The 23,027-nt window shown below is 37.4% G+C and overlaps 1 protein-coding gene across 1 annotated transcript in view; it reads left to right on the plus strand.

Moving 5' to 3' along the window:
- LOC108968469 (probable serine/threonine-protein kinase DDB_G0267686) overlaps positions 1 to 23,027 on the plus strand; it is a 127,657-nt gene that overhangs the window by 98,538 nt on the left and 6,092 nt on the right. The window contains exon 3 of the mRNA XM_018932520.1: positions 22,234 to 22,492. Coding sequence (XP_018788065.1) covers positions 22,234 to 22,492 — 259 coding nt within the window. The remainder of the gene's footprint in view (positions 1 to 22,233; positions 22,493 to 23,027) is intronic.

The following is a 23,027-nucleotide window of genomic DNA, read 5'->3' on the forward strand; positions in this document are numbered from 1 at the left end:
ACATTCGTTGCAACTGCACACAAATGCCACCATTCCACCATTACAGTTCGCCGCTTGAGCGTATTTGACAATTTACCTGCGTTGTGGCAGCAATGACGTYCAAACGCAACTGACAATGATCGGTTAACTCCTTCCTTATTAGGAGGCGCTCACCGCCACAAGGCWATAATGCAACGTTTACCCACACGTACGTGTGTGTCTGTATATTTTTCGGTGTATGCTTGGCAAGCGCGTGTGGCATATGTGGCATATACGGTATTTGCTGGCTGTGGGCTGCTTACAGCGTCACCGCTGCTGTCTTTAATTAAAAGCATTCACCATTATAGCAATTTACCACAAATATCGATTTTTCTTCTGCTTTGCTGATTTATTTTTCGCCAATGTTGCGAGTGTTATTTGCTTTTGTTGTTGTCTTGCCTTTGCTATCGCTTTGTACTTTCGTTGACTTGGTGGCTTGCTGACTGGTTGGCCGCCTGGTGCTTAGTGGTGGGCGTTGCTCTTGATAAATCCGCAATAAAATTGAATTTTCCGATTTAGGTGGCAACGACCACCGCCTGARTGGCTGCATACATATTTAGTGTTGCTGTTTTTGTTGTTTGTTTGGCTTTTATCTCCATAAGCGTATGCTCCATATTGAATTTAATAGTTTTTGCCAGTTGGTTTTTATTAATGTTGTGGCACCTATGCACACAYACCTCTGTAAATACATACACACACATACATGTTTACATAGCCATATTTTTGTACTTGTATCTTAAAATAACAGTGCAGTTCGTTGAAAATACAAATCAGGTGGCAAAATCATGGCGTGCACTTTATTGTCGAAGCAAGCAGCCTCCATTTTATCAGCTGCTTAATTCGTTTTACTAACTGTTGTTTTACACCCATTTTAAARTGGCGCTATCATTTTTATAATTGCAACACTTTGGAAGTGCGGAAATAGTCAGGAAGTGTTACAAAAAATTATAATTCTTCTTTACTGGCGTGGAAAACGCTTTCGCGATTATAGCCGTGACGCCAATCCGAGACTCCAAGCAAAGCCAGGTTCTTCTCCACCTGCTCTTCTCAATGGAATGCAGGTCTTCCTCTTTCTATGCTTTCCTGGCGCGAGTACTGCGTCGAATACTTTCAGAGCTGGAGTGTTTTCGTCCATTCAGATGAAATGACCTAGCCAGCGTAGCCGCTGTTATTTAATTCTCTAAACTATGTCAATGTCATCAAATGCGATATTCGCCATTATCAATGCGCAAMGGACCATGAATATTCTGCAGAACCTTTCTCTCGAAAACTCGTAACTTCGACACGKCAGATGTTKTCWTCGTCCATGTCTCTCCRCCATATAGTAGGACGGGAATAATTRGTAACTTATAGAGTTTGGTGTTTGGRGAGGAAAGGGAGTYGCCTTGTCTGAAACCTCGTTTGGTATCGAACGGCTCGGAGAGGTCCTTCCTAATSCTGACGAAGCTTTTAGTGTTGCTCAACGTCAGTTTATACAGYCGTATTGGTTTTGCGGAGATACCAAATTCAAAAATCGTGGCATAAAGGCAGCTCTTCTTCGTGCTGCCAAAAGCAGYTTTGAAATGGACGAAGAGATGGTGTGTGTCGATTCTCTTTGCACGGSTCCTTTCCAGGATTTGTTCAATATCAGCTGTTGATTTTCCCTTTYTGGGGACTGGGCATAGCACACTTTATTTGCAATCGTCGGGCATGCTTTCGTCCGATCACATTCTGCAAAAAAGCTGATGTACTACATGCTTCTTATCAGTTTTTCGCCGCCGTATTTCAATAGCTCGGCCGGCAATCCATCGACTCCCGCCGCTTTTCAGTTCTTCAGACGGGTAATACCATTCGAACTTCTTCATGGTCGGGCAATGAAACGTCTGCTCCATCGTCTTCGATTGGGGAATCGGGTTTGCCACCTCCTGGCGTTATATTTTTCTCTCATTCGACGCTGTTTAAACTTTATCATTAGAGGCGTTTTTTACATGGCGGTTCCCAAACCCAGCGCACAACTCTGTGGAGGGARTGTTTCGCATTCTCACTTTAGCTCGCCTTCAGACGGATTTTCTTAGGCTACCCAGAGGATACTTGGTCTTGAACCGGAAGTCGTGAGCTGCTTGAGACTTATGTAAAGGAATATTTTCTGGCCACTCCTAAGCGAATGGCGATCAGAGAACTTTCCTCACTTGCGTGAACTTCTACACATGGTGATCTCTTCCCAATGGAAATTTGAATTTTGGACATTTTTTTGGATTACTTTCAAATCAACAACCAATCGGACATCAGCTAAGCTTTAGCMTTTAGCTTTATGTCGTTTAAAGTTCGTCTCTTCAAATTCATGTTGTAAGTTTGTCCCCATGTCTTAAATTTTCAACTAGTTATTTATTTGTAKTGACATGTGTAAAAGTATACCTTCCATTCAATAAATCGTTTAATTAGCAACTTGCGCTGTCAAATTGTTGTCAGCAAGAGTAATCAGTGACAAAAACAGTGCCGTGTTGAACAAAATTTGTAACGGCTTTTGGCAATTCATTGCTCAGCCTGTCAATGTCCGTATGTACATACGTGCCTGTATGTGTGTCAATTGCAATCAGCAGCAGCAACATAAAACGGAATAACGAAAAACAAAAAAAAAAAATAACAGGAAAATAAAAACAAAAAAGGAGTGAAAATGAGCTTACAATATATGAGCAGTGAAAAATCACACACACAGACACACACACATATACGCTAGAGAAGTCACAACGATGCGGCCAAACAAACAGTTGGACAATCGTACGGTCATGCCGTCGCGCATGTGCTCTAAGTAAGACAAATCACTGCTACTCCTAGACCATATACCCGTTTGTACCGCTATTGTGGACAGCACCGCACCGCCCCTCMCCTGCCTTGTTGCCACGMGATTTTCGTTAGTTTCAGAAGTGTTGCCACTACTGCACTCAGAGGCGGTGTCACCGCAATATTTATCAGCCGCGAATATACAATGTTGCAATGGAAAATTGTTTTCTTTTGCGATACAATTTGTTTGGCAGGTACGTTGGCTCTGGCTCTGTGGCACGCTTGTGGCATATACTATACATGCATGTATGCATTTATGCATTCGAAGTACATTGTTGATGGCTGCGTGACAATGCCGAGATGTGTTGCATGTGATTTGATAATTTGCCAATTCTCTGAACGACGTTTTCTCAGATCTATTGACTTTATTTTTGATGGCAGGTCAAGTATGCACATTTGGTGGGTATTTTCTTAATAATAAATTTCGAAACATACGTTGAATTTGTCAAARTCTTTGGCGGTTATAAGGATTAACATACCAGCTTACTTTCAATTGTCACAAGACTTCCTTTGGCTACTTGGATGTTATAAAAAAAACTATATGAGAGAGCGAGAAGTCGAAAGAAGTTGTGTARTTTTGTCTATACTAGACTCAACAATAATAACTGGGGTCTATTTTTTCAAAAAGATTACAAAGTCATTTTATAAGTTATACATGAGAGACATGCAGGCTGCTTCTGAAAAAGATCGTTAACAAACGGTTTTTATAAAGAACGCTCTTATCACTTTCATTTCCAAAGTTGCAGTTCTTTAATTACCTTCTTGAACGCAGTTTCTTATGAAGCTCGAAAGTTTTCGGTTCCTAAAAACTAAATGCAGGAATTATCTAAGMGCGCGGAATAAACGTTAGACATTTCAGGGCCTTTGCTTTGCTCGAGGTTTGAGTTTAGGTTAGGTTAAAAGGCCGACTCTGTTASAATCGGCAACAGGGTTCTTAATTGGACAGCCCGACGTTCTAGCCAGTCCGTTATGATATCTAAAATGTTCACATATTTATGAATACTATAAAGAACCCCATAATTCTCAAAGCGTTTTGAGGCTATACAAATTTGTTGAAGCGGCTCAAATCAGTTGCGGTTATCTGTTTGCTGGTTCCACTTCAGGCTTGAAAAAGCTAAACAGTATCTTCTTCTTATTTACTGGAGTAGAAACCGCTTACGCGATTATAGCCGAGTTAACAACAGCGCGCCAATGGTTCTTCTTTTCGCAAGGTGGCACCAATTGGAGATTTCAAGAGGAACCAAGACCTTCTCCACCTGGTCCTTCCAACGGAGTGTAAGTCTTTCTTCCCCTCTGCTTTCCCCGGCGAGTACTGCGTCGAATACTTTCATAGCTGGAATGTTTTCATCCATTCGGACTACATGACTTAACTAGGTCAATATGTTCGTATATCTCGTAAAGTACATCGTTCCATCGACTGCGGTATTCGCTATTGCCAATGCGCAAATTACATTTAATCTTTCGCCGAACTTCTCTCTCGACAACTTGCACCGTCGGCTCATCAGATGTTGTCCTCGCCTATGCATCTGCAGGACGGGAATAATGAGTGACTTATAGAGTTTACGAGGCTGACGTTGTTGTTGGTTCCAAGATAGACGAAATTATCTACAACTTTCAAGTTATGACTGTCAACAGTTATGTGGGTGTCTAGTCGCGAATGCGATGACAGTTTGTTTGATGAGAGGATGGAATCATGTGCATAAGCTCCCGCAAGTAAGGAAAGTCCTCTAAACGCCATTCACTTGGGAGTGGCCAGAAACGATTCTTTAATATTATATGGCTCAAGTAGCTCAGGGCTTCCGGTCTTGTACCAAGTATCCCTCTGTGTAGCCCAAAAACACCCGTTTAAAGGCGAGCTAAAATGAGAAGGCGAAACATCCCCTCCACAGGCTTGTGCGCTGAGTTTGGGGCCCGCCACGTAAACTCCTTATGRAAAAAGGTGGACAATATAGGAGCAAGTTGATTCTATCTCGCCCTCCTCCAAACACACTTGACAATTTACGTTTGATAATACATTTAGTCTTACCGCTTTCACATCTATTCGACAATGTCCTGTATGAACTCTTATGATTGCCGCAATTGAGGTCGCGCCCTTCGAGCTCATCAGCTTTGTAGTTTTTCYGGAGTGAATTCTAATTTCTTCGAAATCAGCTATTTATTATATTTTTGACTTGGTGTGGAACTTGGCTAAAACAACACCTTGCTTTACTTAATAATAAGTAGATGCGCAATGAGCTTGTCAARTATGTATGGATAGTTCAACCCTCTTTCCGCTGCTTTCAGGTTCAAGAGCATGTATTTTCAGTTCGTTTTGGTTCTATACTTTATATTAAGTAACAAGCTTTCTATTCAACAATCTCAACTTAACCTTATGAAATGCTCCGAGTTGATAGTATTAAATGGCCACAATATAAGAGTCTACTACAGTGGCGTCCGAGCTAATTTTCTACTGCTTCCGTGTCAAATTTCAGTTAAAGTAAAGAGCCAACAACTTCATCAAAGCTTCTGCAAAGCAAAACATATCAAATTTGGTGTGAAATCAAAATGCTACAAATAATGAAAATGTTGCGGAATAAGCCGYCACCGCCGCCACCCTCTAAACCCACCGAAAATGGTTTGCTTCCAAACAAAATTTGRAATTCCAAATCATTCAATCCTCGCAAGTACATGCATAAATCTGTGTGTATTTCCGACTGCTGCACAAGTTAATGCAACAAGCAACAGCATTTACATACCATACATTGTTGCCACAACACGCTACAATGCGCTGATTGCTTTTGCCAGCAGCAGCAAYAACAACRGCAACRGCAACATGTTGATTTGCATATTTTGATAAAATTTCCAAATTTATGTGCGGATATGCTGCCTTATTTGCCAATTTTCGACGATCTCATGTTAACAACACCAGGCACACACGCACACCTACACAAATATGCACACATGTGTGTTGCTCGTGCATATCTGCAACGAAAAGTTGCCGGGCATTTCACCACAAACGCTCGCATTTCGTTGCTCCCGTTTGCATGTGCAACGCGTTTGACTGTKGCCACCGAWCGCAACGCCTGTGGCACAGGCATATCGCATACCGAGCGTCTTGCTCTTGCATATTTATGATATGTTGCCACTGCTGGCAATACGGTTGCAACAACAACAACAACAATGTTGCAATCTATGCACCGCATCGCATTGTTGTAAGTGTTGTGCTTTGACGGAACAGCGACATGTGTCCGCCTAAAGTGTGCGGCAACTGACAGCCAACGTCGAGTGCATGTGGCAACATCAGCAGAGCGCACAACCAACGCAATGCGCAGCAGCGCTGTCGCAATAACCGTTGATAAGAGAATATGTAGTGGTGCTAGATGGTGGATGTTGGTGGTGGCGCCCAACAACAAGAACAGTATGCATTTGGTAATTTTTGCGACGAATTGTTGCAAGGAAAAGTAAAATGTCAGTAAAACACTTTCACTTCACCGGCCGCAAAGCGAGGCTGGCAGCTYAAAGGCAGCGTAGGCAAGAAATGACAACAGCAACAGTAAACAATGCAACAACAATAGTAAAAAATAACAACAACAACAATCACAAAACGCAATAACAATCTCATAAGGCAACAGCAATAGCACAATATGCAACAACAATCGCAAAAAACAACAACTATTTCAAAAAACTATAACAACAACAATAGCAAACACCAAAATCAATGGTCTTAGCAAAGCAAAAACAATTAAACACATAACAGCAGMCTTGTGCAACATAATTTCTGCAGCTCTTCTGCTGGCGGCGGTAAATGTGTTGGCGGCAAATTTTTTCTAATTGCACTTTCCGCTGTTTTACAAGCGCTGCAAATTTCAAAAGTAACTTTTCTCGACAAGCTTTTGCGAAAATCGCACAGCGCGCGGCTAACATGCCGCTTTTCTTGTTGTTATTGTTGCAGTTGTTACCATTTTACGCCATCACATTAAAATGTTGCGCGCACGCGTTCCTTGTTGCCGCAGCCACAACAATGCCACCAGCTTTGCTTTTTTCCGCTCCTTGCCACGCTGCCACATGCAGTGTTGTTGTGCCGCTATTTTTCCTATTGCCGCTTTCATTGTCACTTCGCATGTTGTTTTTAATCTTATAGTTCGGCATTAAGAGAAAAATTGTTCATAAACACATTACATCATCAACCTTCATTGCATGCGCCCGCCTGCTGCTTGCTGGTGGCATGTTGCACATGCTTTATGCCAATTTCGCAAGCTCGACTTATTTATTATCGTCATGTAGTGCATTAAAATTTTTGTGTTGCCATTTCTTGCTTTTTGATTTTTTTGTTTTGGTCGGTTTGCGTTGAAAATGCAGCCATTCGGTTGCAACAACTTGCAGCTGCAACAGCGCGCAAGTGTCCTGTCTTGTAGTTTTGTCCACATTGAAGTTGACACACAAATTTTTGCCACTCAAATGATTTTTTGCGAAATATGTCACATTTTTCATCGTTGCTTTTGTACATAAGTGTATGCAGACGTACATATGTATATATAATATATAAATATATAGTTGTACATAAATACAATGTGAATATGTAAGTCTTTCTTCACAATTTGTTATTATTAAATTCACTTCATATCGCGATATCTACTTCAAGTGGTTCTCTAACATACATACACCCTGCTATCCACTATTTGTTTTCTACACTAGTGTTACCAGATGTGGAAATTTGTTTTTTTTTGAAGTGTAAAATTATTTTTAAAAATCATTACAATTTAATAGCTTTAAGAGAATAAAATGAAAAAAAATTAGTACAAAAATTTTCTCTCATCTGGCAACGCTGAAAGAATTTTTTGTCATAAAAATGAAGACTGTTACATTTGAGTTAATATTTTAGCATAAGAAAAACGAATGAAACATTTTTTAACGGCTTTTGTCGTGCTTTTCTAAACCGGTGTTGCCAGATGCGAAATTTGTTTTCTAAATATAGAACCATTTTTTTAATTATTGTGAAATAATGAGCTTATGGCACCAAAATAAAAACAAAATTTAATATAAAAATTATTACTAATAAATATATATGTACATCTGGCAGCACACATAGAAATATTCGTGAAAAATACACGAATTGAAAATGTCAAATTTTGAGTCAATAGCTTAAGCATACGAATTAATGAAACATCAATGTCAATGTAGAAAAATACACCTAAAGCGGGTAAAATTTTGGTGTGGTTTTCTACATTAGGGTTGCCAGATGCGATTTTTATTTTTTTTTGWAATTTGTTAAAATAATTATGATATAAGAAACTTAGGCCAATAAAAATAAGCCAAAATGTAATGGAAAAGTTCTTGCACAAAAATATGAAAGAATTTTTCACAAAAAAAAATGTGGCACGTTACATTTTGTGTTAATAATTTAAACATAGAAAAGACTAATGAAAAGACAAATTTATCGGTTTTTACAGAATACCTATCAACCACGGACCCCAAATACATAAAGGCATACATAAATGTGAACCTTAAAAGTATGCCTTTTAATATAAATTATCTGCAGTTCTAAGGTATTAGAAGTGGCCTTCTGTTAGAAATGAAAACTTCGAGGACTGATGAAAGCTTTTAAACGTATGAAAGCTACTATGATTTATTAAAGCATATAACAACTGTCTCTACGTTTAACATAAACAGATATGAAAGCTTTGTAGACTGATAAAATCTTCGTCAATTTCTGAAAGCAGCATAAAATTATTGTTCGTAAGAGCGTTTGGATAATTTATGAAAATGAAACTTCGTCGATTTAATAAACGTCATGTTTGATTGAAAGACACAAGAAAATTTTCTTACTRAGATCTTCTCAACTATTAAGAAAGATGAAAGCTTTTTAGACTGATAATGACCTCGTAGATTTCTGAAGCAACAGTCCTTTATTATACGCAAGAGCTTTCGAAAGGCTTACGCAGGTGAAAACTACATAGTTTAGTGAAAACAGGAAGAAATTGTTGCTAAGTGAGAACTTTTGAGATAATAGAAAACATGAAAGCTTTCATTTACAAGTACAATTAAAACTGCATAAACCTTTAAAAACAGCGGAAACTTAATATTCGAAAATTCGAAAATTTTTGGGTAATTTATTATTATGAAATCTTCATAGATTTATGAAAGCAAGGCAACATTGTGTTCACGCGAAAGCTTTCATGCTTTTAGAAAATACGAAAGATTTTGATACTAATAAAAGCTGCGTAGACTTATGAACGCTTAGTAAAGTTATTAATTTTGAAAGGTTTTGGGCAATTTACAGAGATCGCAGATTAATGAAGGTCTTGGAAATGCCATTTTTTTAATTGGTCTAAAAAACTTTACAGAAATTTTTAAAGTGAAGTTAACATGTACATAATTGTCATAATTGTCTCAGACTTTAGAACAATAATGGTTTCCCAATAAAATACAATCCAATGTCACTGTTAAAGCAAAAAAAGTTTCTTCCAAGTTTRCATGAGTTATTGCATTCCTTTAAAAAATCTAATCTAAAAATGCATCATAACTTTCTATTTACATTATTTTCATTACCATAACAATTTTTATTAATTTTTATTTTTGGAATTGTTGTTAGAACAAGCAATTAAAATCACTGCTTTCTTCAGACAAACATCATTTTCGTGTGTCCATAAACACCAAAACCGTTATCACAATATCAATCTGCAATTATTTTTCACTGCCGGCAGCCATAAACACAAAAGGTGTAAATTTTCTCATAGAATAATTGTTTTGCTTCGGCATCAGATAGGCGAAATGTTGACCCATATAACAGCAAATAGCTGCAAGGCAGCGGCCAATAAGACTATTTTTATTCAATTTGCTACAAACAAAATAATTTTCCAGCACTCGTGTGTATGTGTTTCCTGCTTTTCGCCTTTTCTCCGAATCTCAGCAACAGCAACAGCAACAAAATAACGGCCAAGGGCTAGCAATAAAAGAGGTAATTGAGAGAACATATCTAGGTGTTTGGCTACATGTTGCTAAGCGTATTTGAGTGTGTGTATTTGTGTATGCGTGTTCATGGAGGTAATTTATTGTGTACAACACATTTTCACACTTTGTTGGGCGCAGTAAGTGTGGGAGATAAGGCGCGAGATCCTCTTTCTTATTGGGAATAAACAAAAATATAGAAATACAAAAGAGATATATCTATAAAAACAGATATACTCGCATCTATATACATATATAGACATTCGTGTAGCGCAATATTTGCTCAAAAAGCTATTAATGGTCAACGGAAAAACAAGCAATTATTTCTGAATGCTAAAAGGGAGGGGTGGCGAAGTCAGCAGTCAATTGTGGGAGAATGAAAGCGTCAGAGAGATGTAAAGATTTCACTGCAAACAAACCACAACAACAACAACAGTGGCGATGTTAAGAAAATTCAAATTTACAATTCATAAATTTCGCACAAGAAGCCAAACACACACACACGGACATATAGAAATGGCAGAAAAATAAGCACGAGGCATGGCGGCGGGTGCCGAGAGAAGACAGTAAAATGAAATCGTGGGAGTTTCGCAGATTTTTCCAACTTCGCCAGAAACGTGAGCGCGCAAAAGCAACAGCTTAATGTGCCAGTGAGCGAAAAAAATCAACGCACACACACACACGTGTGCAATTATTAAGCGGACACATAACGCAATGGTACGCATGCGCTTGTGCTGCAACAGCGTTGAAAACAGCAGGACGCGCAATGAAACGTTTGCCCATTAGCCAGCCAGTGCGGGAGGTTAAGGTCAAGAGCCTTAAGCGGTTTTTGTTTGCTATTACGCGCAGCTGTTTACACCGGCCAGCTTACATGATGTCCAACACACACACACACACTTGTACATACGCTTGCGCCTTTGAATCGTGTGGCTTGTGCGAAAAGTAGGCAACGCCATGGGCAATAGAGCGGCGCTCGCTGTCAATCAGCCGCCAACTGACAGTCGTATGGCAAACAACTGCAATAACAATAACAACAACAATGAAAAATAGCAAATAAGCAAAGTTCAGCAATAATAAAAAGCAATTGGCGAGTGTGCGCACAAGCAATCATTTGTAATTACCGGCAAAACTTGGCAACGCTTGGCAATGGTGCGAACTGAGAATGCCAAAAAGCAAATTAATGCAATCACAAACACACTGGGCACGAATAGGCTCCCAAAAGTAAATTTAGATCCATTCCAAATATCTAGCCTAGCAATAGCCATTCTAGGACTGCTATAGGTACAAAGACAATCCAACGAAACGAGCAGCATCTATATCCACTTAAGAACTGTTAACATATCATTTCTAGAATGTAAAGTTTTTGTTGTAGTATCATATTAGCAACAACAAGGCAATTTCTCAGTGAGGTTATACTGGCGGGCTGTCATGTGATGCACAGACCTACTGGTCCTTAGTAATGCTAGTTTCAGTTTAATTTGAGCTGCAGTATTCGTCATGCAAGACGTCAAGACTTTTGGTGTACTTTAAGAGCGACTTGATATCTAATTTTGATACCTCATCTCGTCCCTTGATCTACGAAAGGCCAAAATTTTTAAGACAGCTTCGAAAAAATGCTCAACAGAGTTATTGGAGATCTTCCAGCGTCTCTCTTAAGCCCRCTTCTCTACACTTCAAGCATGTATCGTCGTTATTTATGACCATCCGGCTTGCATATGAGGTCAGTAGTTTCTGACCTSTCATTAGGCCAACAACCGTCCCTTAGTGCTTTCGAGCCCATGTGATCAGGGCGATCCTGCATGTACTTAAAGGATTTTATCTCGAACTGACYCGTCTGTCAGCCCTTTCGGAAATTTCATTGTATATCGGTGTTAGGGTTTTCTGTATCCGGAAAGTGTTAACAAAACCTTAAACGCTTAAACCGACTACAGAGAAACTTAATGTGTTAGTATCGAATCGCTAAAAATGTTTATTCTTCGTCTTTTCTGACATCGACTCCGATGTCACGATTAAAGTTCAGTTAACAATAGCGCACAAGTCATTTCATCTTTTCACTGCTGGGCTGACTGCAGATGCAGCCACGTCCTTCTCCATCTGTACTTTTCAACAAAGTTCTTTAATCTCCTCTTTCTCCACCAGCGGGTACTGCATCGTATACTTTCAACCTGGCGTGTTCTTATCCCTCCGTACAATATGACCTAGCCAGCGTAGCCGCTGTATTTTGTTTCGCTGAACTATGTCAATGTCGCCACATATATTAATATATGTAGGGAAATACATCTTCTCTAGGAAATGTATAACACTGGGTGATTTTAAAGAATTTTTTCGAGCAATAAAACCCATCGAAGTTATGTTCTTCTGCTCAATGAAGAACGATATACAAAATCGTATTGCATTCTTGAATGATTTGTTTCAGCAGAAGTGGTATTATATTGTAATCGGACCTTGTAGCATGTGACGTTTAGTCCTCCAATAAAATTATGCTCAATAGAACCATCATATTATCTTATTAAAATAAAGGTAATTAAAATAGAGTAACACTAATGATTGACTCTTATTATAAAAGAATCACGAACTTAGGCCCATTGTGCCCTCTTCTAAATCAGGCGGGGTGTTAGCGAAGAGTTGTGATCCCTATTTGAAAACATGGATTCAAGGGCCTTTAACCCACATCTACAAACGGCTATTTCGTTAATTGATGTTCTGGTGTTTCAGGCCTCCTGTCGCAGAACCGACAATTTACGCAAGAAGCAAGAAGATGATGGTCGCGAAACCAGTCAACCAACGCCTATTAAGACAGTTATTAAGGCGATATCTTCCTTCAATTGACCTAATTTCTTTTAAGTTGTTATATTAATAGGGTGGATTTATATATATTGTTGAATCTTTTACGAAAATTTTTAAATTGGTTAAACAATTTCTCATGTTATCAAAAAATAAACAATGATGAATAAATGACAAAATTATATGAAAGTTTACCAGGTTTTAGTTTAGTATACATTTAGGAGCTCAGGTGCGGAATGATCCTTAAACTTTGCTGTGAGATTTTAGAGTTGACATTTTGTATCTTCCCAGAAGAAGTATTCAAAGACAGGATACGAGCTCAACTTTTAGTGAAATTCAAGAAAAAAAATAGTATTTGGAAAAGTCTTAGATTTACAAATATTCTTTAACAAGAGCATATATGTATGCTTCACTGTATTATTCCCAATTACACGCCACGTGACAAACAGCAAAAAAGATATATTTATTATTTTTACGATTTTTACGCGTAAATATTACTTTTCCATTTTTTGTGGCTTTGGTTTTATTTACTTTTTTGGCTTCATTTCAAGCCGTATACTTTGGGGTGTCATGGTAAGTCTCTTTGATGCAACATTATCGCAACTGCTCAAAGCTCTCATTATCGCATTAAACTTGCAATAAATATAAATAAATACAACAAATAAAAAAACTCTTTTCCACCACACTTTACATCGCCACCCCCCTCTTCTCAGCGCTGCCTGGCAAAACTAAAGTGAAAACTGTAGAAAGGAAATCGCATGCAACATTCGAATGCGTAAAGCCTATAAAAAAGCAAAAGTGCCAATGGCAATAATATAATATAATGAAAATAAAAAAACAAACAACAACAAAGATAAATGCTTAGTTGCAATGCAACGTTTAGTGAAATGACGGGAATTAAAATGAAACGCGGCAACAACACTTTGCTGCAATTGTGGCTCACGTTGCCGTCAGTTATGGCAGAAAACATGCCACCGCGATGGCGTGGCCCAACAGCTGGTGCGTTKCGCTGATTTACGCAGGAAAATAGTGTTGGATCAACACGAGATTGCAACAATTGCTCGAAGCAATGAAATCATAGGCGCTCAGGAAATTGCATTTTTCGGAACGGGAAAAGTCTTGCGCTGTGGCGAATATCCTTCRTGTACCGTTAGGCACATACGAGTCGAAGTGACGTACAAATTTTAGCTTTGGAAAATAAAGCCATTATTTTAAATACGAAAATAATTGTTGCAAGCATGAAATACAACAACAAAATAGGAAATTAAAACAACATTTTATTTATTATAATTGAAATGTTGGTAGGAAAATTAATATTGTTGGCTGGTGTTTTGATGAATTGGGAATGTAGCACGTATAAATTAAATAATTTTTTATAAAATTTAAGCAGGGTCATTTTATTTCCCCCTGCACCTAGGAAGCAAAAGTTTGAGCTATTTTTGGAAAATACAAATACAACAGTCGGATTCCCCACTTTTTTTTTTTAATAAGAAAACACAGAAACTTCAAATTTAATGGAGTCAGAAACGGGTCCCAGCGTTGAACAAAATTTGGCTCGGAAGCATCGGATCTTCTTGGAACTTTCGAGAGCTCACAGAGCAAAACGATGTTACTTGTGTTTGTGGGTTTCTTGACGTAAAATGCGTCAAGTCGATTCACTCTCTACTACGGCTGCTATATTTTCTTCATATTCGGTCGAATATTATCCAATAATGAATGGTGGGTCTCAAGATGACTGATGGTGTTGCGAAAAGTGGGTTCAGTAGGCCGTCTAAGTTGAGCGAAGCTCGCGAAACACATTCTTTACAGAACGTGAATTTTCGTAAAGAACGATTTGTAAACGTTGTTTAGCGTGAATCTTTCCGTGATGAAAACATTACTGAGCCATAACGTAAAATAAGATTTAATAGTATACTATTTTGCAATTTTTTTTTAAAAATCGAACCTCCTTTAATAAGTTGGCTGCTAGTGTACATATCAACGTTCTAAAGGGTTTAAAGCCGTACTTAGTGCATAGAAACATTTTCTTTACCATAAACTGAAAGCATACAGCTCTGCAATAAGGGTATCTCATCATGATGATTTATGTATATAAAAACCAAATTGAAGAGCATCCAAAAATGTGAATATAAAGAGCCTTTCCACGATACAAATATTTAACTTTTCATCACTGTTTTATTATTTTTAGTAATATATTCAATAACATAAGAAATAAGAATGCAAAAGCCTTTAAAAATTTTAAATTGAAAATCAAAATTTTCAAAAGTCTAGTTACATACATATGTACATTTTCTAATAGAAAAAGTAAGAGAGAGATTGAAGGTTTGTTTGTAGTTGTCGTTTTTTCTCAATTTTTATTTTATTTGTACAGTCATAGATACATATGTATGAAAAAATATATATGTAATCTATAGAATAATCCTATTCACGAGAATGTCAGCCGGAATCGATAATCCTTTTAATACAGCGGCGCGCATGATTCGTATAATATGAATATTATTTATATTCGTATTTATATGTATGTATGTAAATATATTTTACTAGACTATCGCAAATCTCACATGCATATATACCAACAAACATACACACACAAGCGCTGAAAACACATTACAATTGTATGTATGTATTTACTATCCTAAATAACAGGCTCGCAGATTTACAAGCAAGTTCATAATAACACTGAAGAAAGAAATTTTCAATTTCGTTTAAAGATTTTTCGTTCAAAAATTTTAACTTTGACAATGACGCCATCAAAGTAAGCAATAAAKTTTTTGTTTCAATTTTATTTCAATTTTTTTTTTTTTTGTATAAACGCAAAGTCGCGTTGAACAGGTTTTATCAGCAGAGCAGCTGAGTTCAATAATTTTTATATTTGAACCCATAATTGCCGGAATTCGCAAACAATTAATGGACAATTTTTTATTGAAAATTAATTTCTGATGGCATTCTAACATTAAAAACCAAAAACAAAACCATTTTCATTCTTGTTTTGATCAACATTTCTGGTTCATTGTTTACAAGTATACACATAATTGTTGTAATATAAATATGTATGTATGCATGTATAGATATAGTATGTACGTATGTATTTTTTACAAATTACAGAATTTTTTAATTAAAATTTACAATAACACCAGGCGCTCAGCATTGAAATGTAATATATGAAAACAATTGATTTTTTATTGAACAATAATTATRGGTATTCACACAGCAATGTATAAAGATGGACATATATACAAATTTTGAGAATAATAAAATTTATCTGAATTGAGAAAAAATTTTGCTTGCTTTAAAATCACAAATTGTTGAGCAGTTTTCATTCAAACGAAGAAAAAACGTTGACTTCTTGTAATACCCTTCGCATGTGCATTTCTTATAGCATTAAACGATATACATGACATTTATCTTGTTCTATAACGGCCAGTTTATATGATAGATAATGCTATAATGGTCCGATCTGAACATATTCTTGTGAAATTGTAGCGTTCCTTTGTATAATACAAGGTGCATTCCAAAGTAAAGAGGATTGTTTGAATCTAGCGCCCCCTGCCCCATTTATATATCGACTTCTTGCGTTTGAATTTGCTATCTTTACCAATTGTCCAGTGAGAATTTCATGACATTTCATTGATTGGATGTGAAGTTATGGCGTTTTAAGTGTCAGTGTGTTTGTGCTATCGATGCAAAAATGAAATTTGAACAAAGATTAAATTAAATTAAATTTTCTTTTAAAATTGGTAAAACTTTTAACGAAACGCTGCAGTTGATGAAACAAGTTKATGGTGATGATTGCCTACCGTAGCAGAGTGCACGAGGGGTTTCAACGTTTCCAAAGTAGTCGTGAGGACATAAATGACGATCAACATATKGGCTAATCAAAATCCGTGATCACCGGAAATTCCATCGAAACTATGCGTCAATTCATCAAAAATCTGACGAAATCAACATTGAAATTCATGGAAATGGAATTGAATATCTCCAAAACATCGATTTATCGCATTTTGACTGAACATTTGAGCTTACGAAAGGTGTGTGCACGCTTTCTTCCGCACAAATTGACTGACGACCAAAAACTGATAATACGGCGTCTCATCGATCGACGCTTGCGACCGATTATTTGACCTAAAATTACATTTTAACCATTAATTACTCCCCGTATTCACCTGATATGGCACCGTGCGACTTCTTCCTACTCGGAAAAATACATTTGCCCATGAAAAGAAAGCGTTATGCAGACGTAGAGACCATTCAAAAGGCTTGCACCGGCATACAGGCGGCCATACCGGCAAACGAGCTAAAACACTTCGTTCGACTCATTCTATTAAAGCAGAAGGAGACTATTTTGAATAAAATAAATTGATTTTGCCGAAAAAACATTTACTCTGTTTTTTTTTCTTAAAGTCCTGTGTACTTTGGAACGCACCTTGTATATATCCTTTAAAGCGACTACAACCTTTCCTTCTGGATGTTACAAACTTCTGGTAAACTTAATWTACCCTGTTTAATGTATAAAAAATAATAACGAATGATAGCAGATAGTAGAGTTTATTACTATACCACCTCTGTATGAAGTTATAATAGTACATATGTATATACAAGTATCTGCAGTCTTTATATAGACCTCCTGCCTCTATTTGCTATAAATTAGCATCTTTACATAATCTGTAATCTCCACTCATACACACATTTAAATCCCGGTTACCCGCAGGTAAGCAAAAATGTTGCAATAAACTTCCTCATAAAATGAAAGCCTTCAACATAAACACTGTCATAATGATTACCATAATTATGTAAWATTTATTTATATTTTTTCAACACATACATATGTGGCTGTAGTGTGTGTGTAATTAAAGAAACGCCTCCAACTGACACCTGTCGGCCGCCAGCTGTTGACTGTTGACTCCAGGCACGCTTAAGCCTTTTGATCATACAATCCACAATCTGTAGGCTGTACTGCTCGTCTCGATGACGAAGAAAAATAATACTTGCCACGCGACAGTAAATACATATATATACTCGGACAAACGAATATTTGATATTTGCCCTCCTCTGACAGCAACTCACAGGCGGAAGCGTGCAGAAAACCCCCTGTATGAAATTATTATTTATAAATTTCTCAGAATTAGCTTTATAATAATATAACAGGTAAATTGAAAAGTCCCTGGCCTGCCATAAAAAACACATTTTTTTTCACAATTCGTTTTTTTTTCAATATGAGTTCCCTTCAAGGGTGACACACKGATTATAGCGACCGTTCAACTTTTCGATACCATTTTTTGGTACGATTTGTCTTTGGCTTCAAAATAGGCCTCAGTTTCAGCGATCAACCGTTCATTCGACGAAAATTTATTCCCAACCAGCATTCTTTTGAGTTCTCGGAAGAGGAAATAGTCGCTTGTTGTCAGATCTGGAGAATACGGTTGATGTGAAAGCAATGCCGAGTCCAATTCGAGGATTTTTGCTATTTTGAAGGTTAGCGTCAACTAAAAATCATATGGATTAAAATCTAGTAGCGCCATTAATGTGTCAGGCTGGGTCTTTTCAATTTGTCTGTTAAATTCCCACAGACGAAAGCTGGTATGAAATCCAGAAATCCAAACTATACTATGGATTTTATATATTATGGGAGTACATGTATTATCGTCCTCTCTAATATGTATTATATTATGTTATATCCAAATATAAGATAGAGATTTATGAAATCTAGAATTTATAACAGAACTTTTTTCTTTGTACTTGGAAGAAATCAGAACCAACCCACTCAGATTATCCTGAAATATTTATAAACACCGAATAATCGTATGTACTATATATTTGCACCTACATATATCAAGTTTTAACAAAAGACAAAGAAATTTTCTGTTCAACGTTAATCGCTTTTGTCTAAGTAAATCAAAGCGTTCGGGGTCAATTGTGACGTGAGCAAATCGGCTAAGTACCGTAACTAAAGCTTTTAATCGCATTATTTCTAACGGAACGAAACCACCCCCAAATAATAAATGACTAACCTTATACTATGTGTATTAAGACAATGATTAAACGAAAAGGTGAAAAGTTCGCGAAATAGAAAATATATTTCCTTCGGACCCAGCTTACTTTAGATTTCGTTATATTTAGGATTGATTCAAAAATAGATGGATCTCAGTTGCACATATATTTGTTCTTTGTGTTACCCAAATCTTCTTCAAGTACATCATCTTATAGATCGTCGAAACGTTTTGAGCTCGCCATAAATTTATTAAGCTGGCCAGCCACTTCGCTAGGTTCTCTAAAGGTGTGTCTACCGAGATATTTCGAACTCAGTCTGCCAAAAGCGACGCAACAGAGAAGAAAGTGACAAGATGATTCGCCATTCTTCATATAGCTTTTGTAAAGAGTGCCGTCAAAATATTTTATAGCATCTATTGGACAGTTTTCAGCCAGAACACTTAAAATTTCGGCGAGATTGACTTTGCYAAGTGCAAATAGGTCGAAGAACCTGTTACTATTGCTTGGGGTCAGACGGATCTTGCAGTCGCACAAATTGTTGTTAAGCAGCACTCACTGAAGATATATAGGTCCAGCGCTAGAACGCAAAAGAATTTCGGAAAACCGACTCGCTTCCAATCAGACCAAAGCTCCTACTAATTTTCATGTTTGTTAGAAGGATTTGATCATAGAGAAAGATCTTGTGATGAATCGTTATTAAAATTATTAAAAAAATTTAATCAAAATCGGTAGATCCGTCTCATATTTATATAACAGCTCGAAATAATACCATCGGGAGCTTGTCAACTATACGCTGTTAGGTAGGCTGAAACATGGTTCGTCCGCAATTTTTAGTAACACTTCTCATTCATTGTAGAAGCCGGGTTTGTTATGCATGCTTAGGGATGATCTTAGGAGTGAGTGCTTGGCGTGCAGATGATAGTCGTTGCAGTTGTAGATCCCGCATGGCCGGTTGTAGCACTTTGGTGTTGTTTGGCGACGTTACTGTAGCTTGTTGCCTGAACAGACTTCTGCAGTCGAGGTTCTTGTGACCGCGCAGGTTTTACCCATTTCCACTTGCCAGCAGTAAATCAACACTTGAGTATCATAAATAGTATTAATAGGTAAAATTTCTATGAAACAAGCAAAATGTAATGCCGAAGTGTGCAACAATTTTGCAATTATGCTGCGCCACTATACTCAAGGAAAAAGTTTAATAATAGGCTCATTACTAACGGAAGTCAATCACCAGAGTCAATGGCAATCGACAGGTGCCAAGCAGCGAATTCGAAGCAAACCTGCAGGCGCCACAGCCATGAAGCTGAATGAATACTCAAACCTTCAGCGTTGCGCTCTGGTCATTCCCTTTCATTAATTTCAGCAGACAGCGGGACCCGCGCGGCACTTCGGCAGTCAAGTGCTAAATTCACTATTAAAATTTTATGGACGTCAAGTGATTTTACCGTTTTGTTGCAGCTACTGTTATCTGCTTTTGTTGATTTTATTACCGAAAAGCGAAAAAGCATTTAAATATGCAGAAAAAGCCACGAACATGAATTACCAAGTGAGTAAAATACAAGCGCAAAGGAAAATCGGAAAATTCCGTAAGATCAAAGGCATTTATTTTTACGCTTTTCACTTTTGTTTTTTGAACCTCGAGACATGAATGCATTTGACTTTGCGAAATATACAAGATTTTGCCAACATATGGTCTGGTTAAACTCCATATTTCATTAGTTAGAGCATGCCTWGCAAAGACCCCTCTTTCCTTCCCAAAATCTCTCTTGGCAGTCTTCACTTTTTCTAAATTTAGAACTTGAACTGGACTATTGTCCCTTTACTACCAAGTTCGTAGGTCCTGTACCTACAAATTAGCGTTAATAGTTTATCCAAATATTCTCGAAAGATTTCCACGTACATACATAAATTCCCTACATCTAGAGCTGAAAACTATTTAGATACCGAAATAGTGAAAGTATTAAAAGATTTTGTTAAAATTCAAATTAAACTTTTTAATGTTTCATCAGCTTCAGGTTTCAGCCTTCAGAAACCTTTCGGGTATGCGTGAGCAGACCAATGCCTATCTCTTGAGAAAATGAATTTTAAAGCCCTATCTGCTGAAGAAACTAGTTCAACTATACATCGTCTGATTAGTCTATTATTATTACCTTAACCTGGATACCATACTTTGGATAAATGGAGTTGCTTAACGAATGCCACGGTGAACATGCTTAACAAAATATTTTCTAGTAAACAGATTTTTGGAATAATTATGTCTATATATAGTAGCACAGCTCGATTTATAGGGAGCAAAAAAAAATAAAAACTGAAAAATCGCGAGAAATATTCTTCCGATCATTCTGAGCTACTTTGCCTGAGAGATTATGGGTATAAAACCAGTTTCGGACACACGGTGAGGCTAAATTTTTTGTTGGACGTTCTTTTTCAAGCTGTATGGAGGAAGGCGAGGTGGAATCATCTTGTCGCTTTCTACTCTATTGTCCAACTTTTGCCAGACTGAGATATCTCAGTATACATACATTCTGCGATCCTATCGAAGTGGCCTTAACAGATTATAGTAATCTCAATTCGCTTCGTCGATATATGAGGATCGGATGCTCCATTTTTAGGATTTCATGCGCAATACAAAGGACGATCTGTCCAAGTGAAATGCATCGTTTAAGATCAATCGTACGACTTAACCTATGGTATTATAGGGAACAGTGGACTGACATAAAAATATATTAGGTGACTCAATCTCTTAGACAATAACTAACCAACACGGCATTTTAAGGTAAATACTTAAGTCTCGCGACTCTAGTGAGGTAATTTCGAGCCAAGTCTTATCAATTTAACTTATACTACTTGTAAACTTTGACTTAAATAAAATACTAAGTGAGGCCGACCTTTTTAAACTCAGTTTAAAACAACGTACCCATTTTCTCCSAATTCTGCTATAAAGCAGTTTCGATGGCTCCCAAAGACCAATCGATAATACAATCTGAGTATCAATTAGAAACAGATCGAAGAATAAGAAATTGTACCATATTTTGGAAATAACCTTAACTATGTCTCAATCTAGATTGACGAGAGATCGCCCACAAAGTTAATAATTCAACCCAAGGTCACTCGGCTGTAGAGCTGCCGTTAGACTACTAAGTGTGTGCGCTTGTGCTCTAGAAATCAATGACTAATTCAGTTACCGCATTACATACATATTAACCTAAAAAAACTTAATTAAATAAAATCAAAGCGCATTACTTCTGTAATCACACCAAATGTGAAGAGTCCAACGACAACTACGGAGCAGCCTTCAATCGACCAAAAGCGTTTATTTATTTAGCGTTAATTGAAAGCTCAGCTCACAACTAATTTGCACCGAATTTGAGTGAATGCAACAAAAAATAGATTGTAATTGCATAATTTTTTTCGAAACATATAATTTCGAAATTAATTGTGCCTCTAAATGGCAATAGCCACAAACACGACTATCGGTTAGACGCTCATAAAAGTCTAGCATGGGTACGTGGGTAAGTTCGTAAGACTTGATATGCTTTACATAGAGTGCTCATGCAATTAGCCAAAATTGTCATTGCAACTGTCAAAGCAAATGACATACATTTGACTTTACAAACTCTGCATGCCGTTATTTTACTCTACTTCCATATACGAGTGCGTCTCTCACCTCTCTTATCTTCTTTATTCGTTCCTTTTCAGGTGACATCGATGACTGCATCGTAACACCGACCGTGCAAGGACAATTTACCCCACTGCCTGAGGCGCTCTGCGATGTCATTATGGACCTTACCGCAGAGGGACACTCGGCCACCATCGAGAATGTGCGCATCAAGCTGAGCATACGATTTCCGCATATGACACCGCCAGCCACCGAAGTTATCTACGATACGCTGGCACAATTGATGCAGGAACAGAAGATATATCAAACCGCAAAGGGTTACTTCATCTTCACACCGGAGTAAGTATTTGAGACATGTGCCCAGATCAGTTCAGAAAAGATCATAGCGTAGATTAATCGACTGGTTTTATAAATAAAGTATTCACTGAGCTGAATTWGCATTTACTATTTGTTATCTCCAGAAGACACCAAAATACAAGTACACAGGGAGGATAGAAAGGGACACATGTAATACGATCCGATACGATATCCAAATTTGAGGTTAAAGCCTGAGAAAACGAGTTAACGGGCCAAAAAATATTTAGAATATTCTTTCGCACCATCTTCCAGAAGAGAAGATCGAACAGTTCGTCAACTTCGGTTAATGACAAATATAACACCAACTTACAAGCTTTGCTTGGAGTTTCAATTAGATACGATCCGACATGCCTGAACAACATACACTCTCCAGAAAGGAAACTCGAAAGAATCCTCAACTTCTACGTTAGATAAGTAGGCCACCAATCATAAAGTCGGAGAGAAACTCTTCTTTTCCTCTTGAGTTCAACAAAGATAGAACCTTTGCTTTAAAGTTGSCCGCCTACCTTAAGAAGTC

The sequence above is a fragment of the Bactrocera latifrons genome, unplaced genomic scaffold (genome assembly GCF_001853355.1).
Source record: "Bactrocera latifrons isolate USDA-ARS-PBARC rearing strain unplaced genomic scaffold, ASM185335v1 scaffold_217, whole genome shotgun sequence".
NCBI classification, from domain to species: Eukaryota; Metazoa; Arthropoda; class Insecta; order Diptera; family Tephritidae; genus Bactrocera; species Bactrocera latifrons.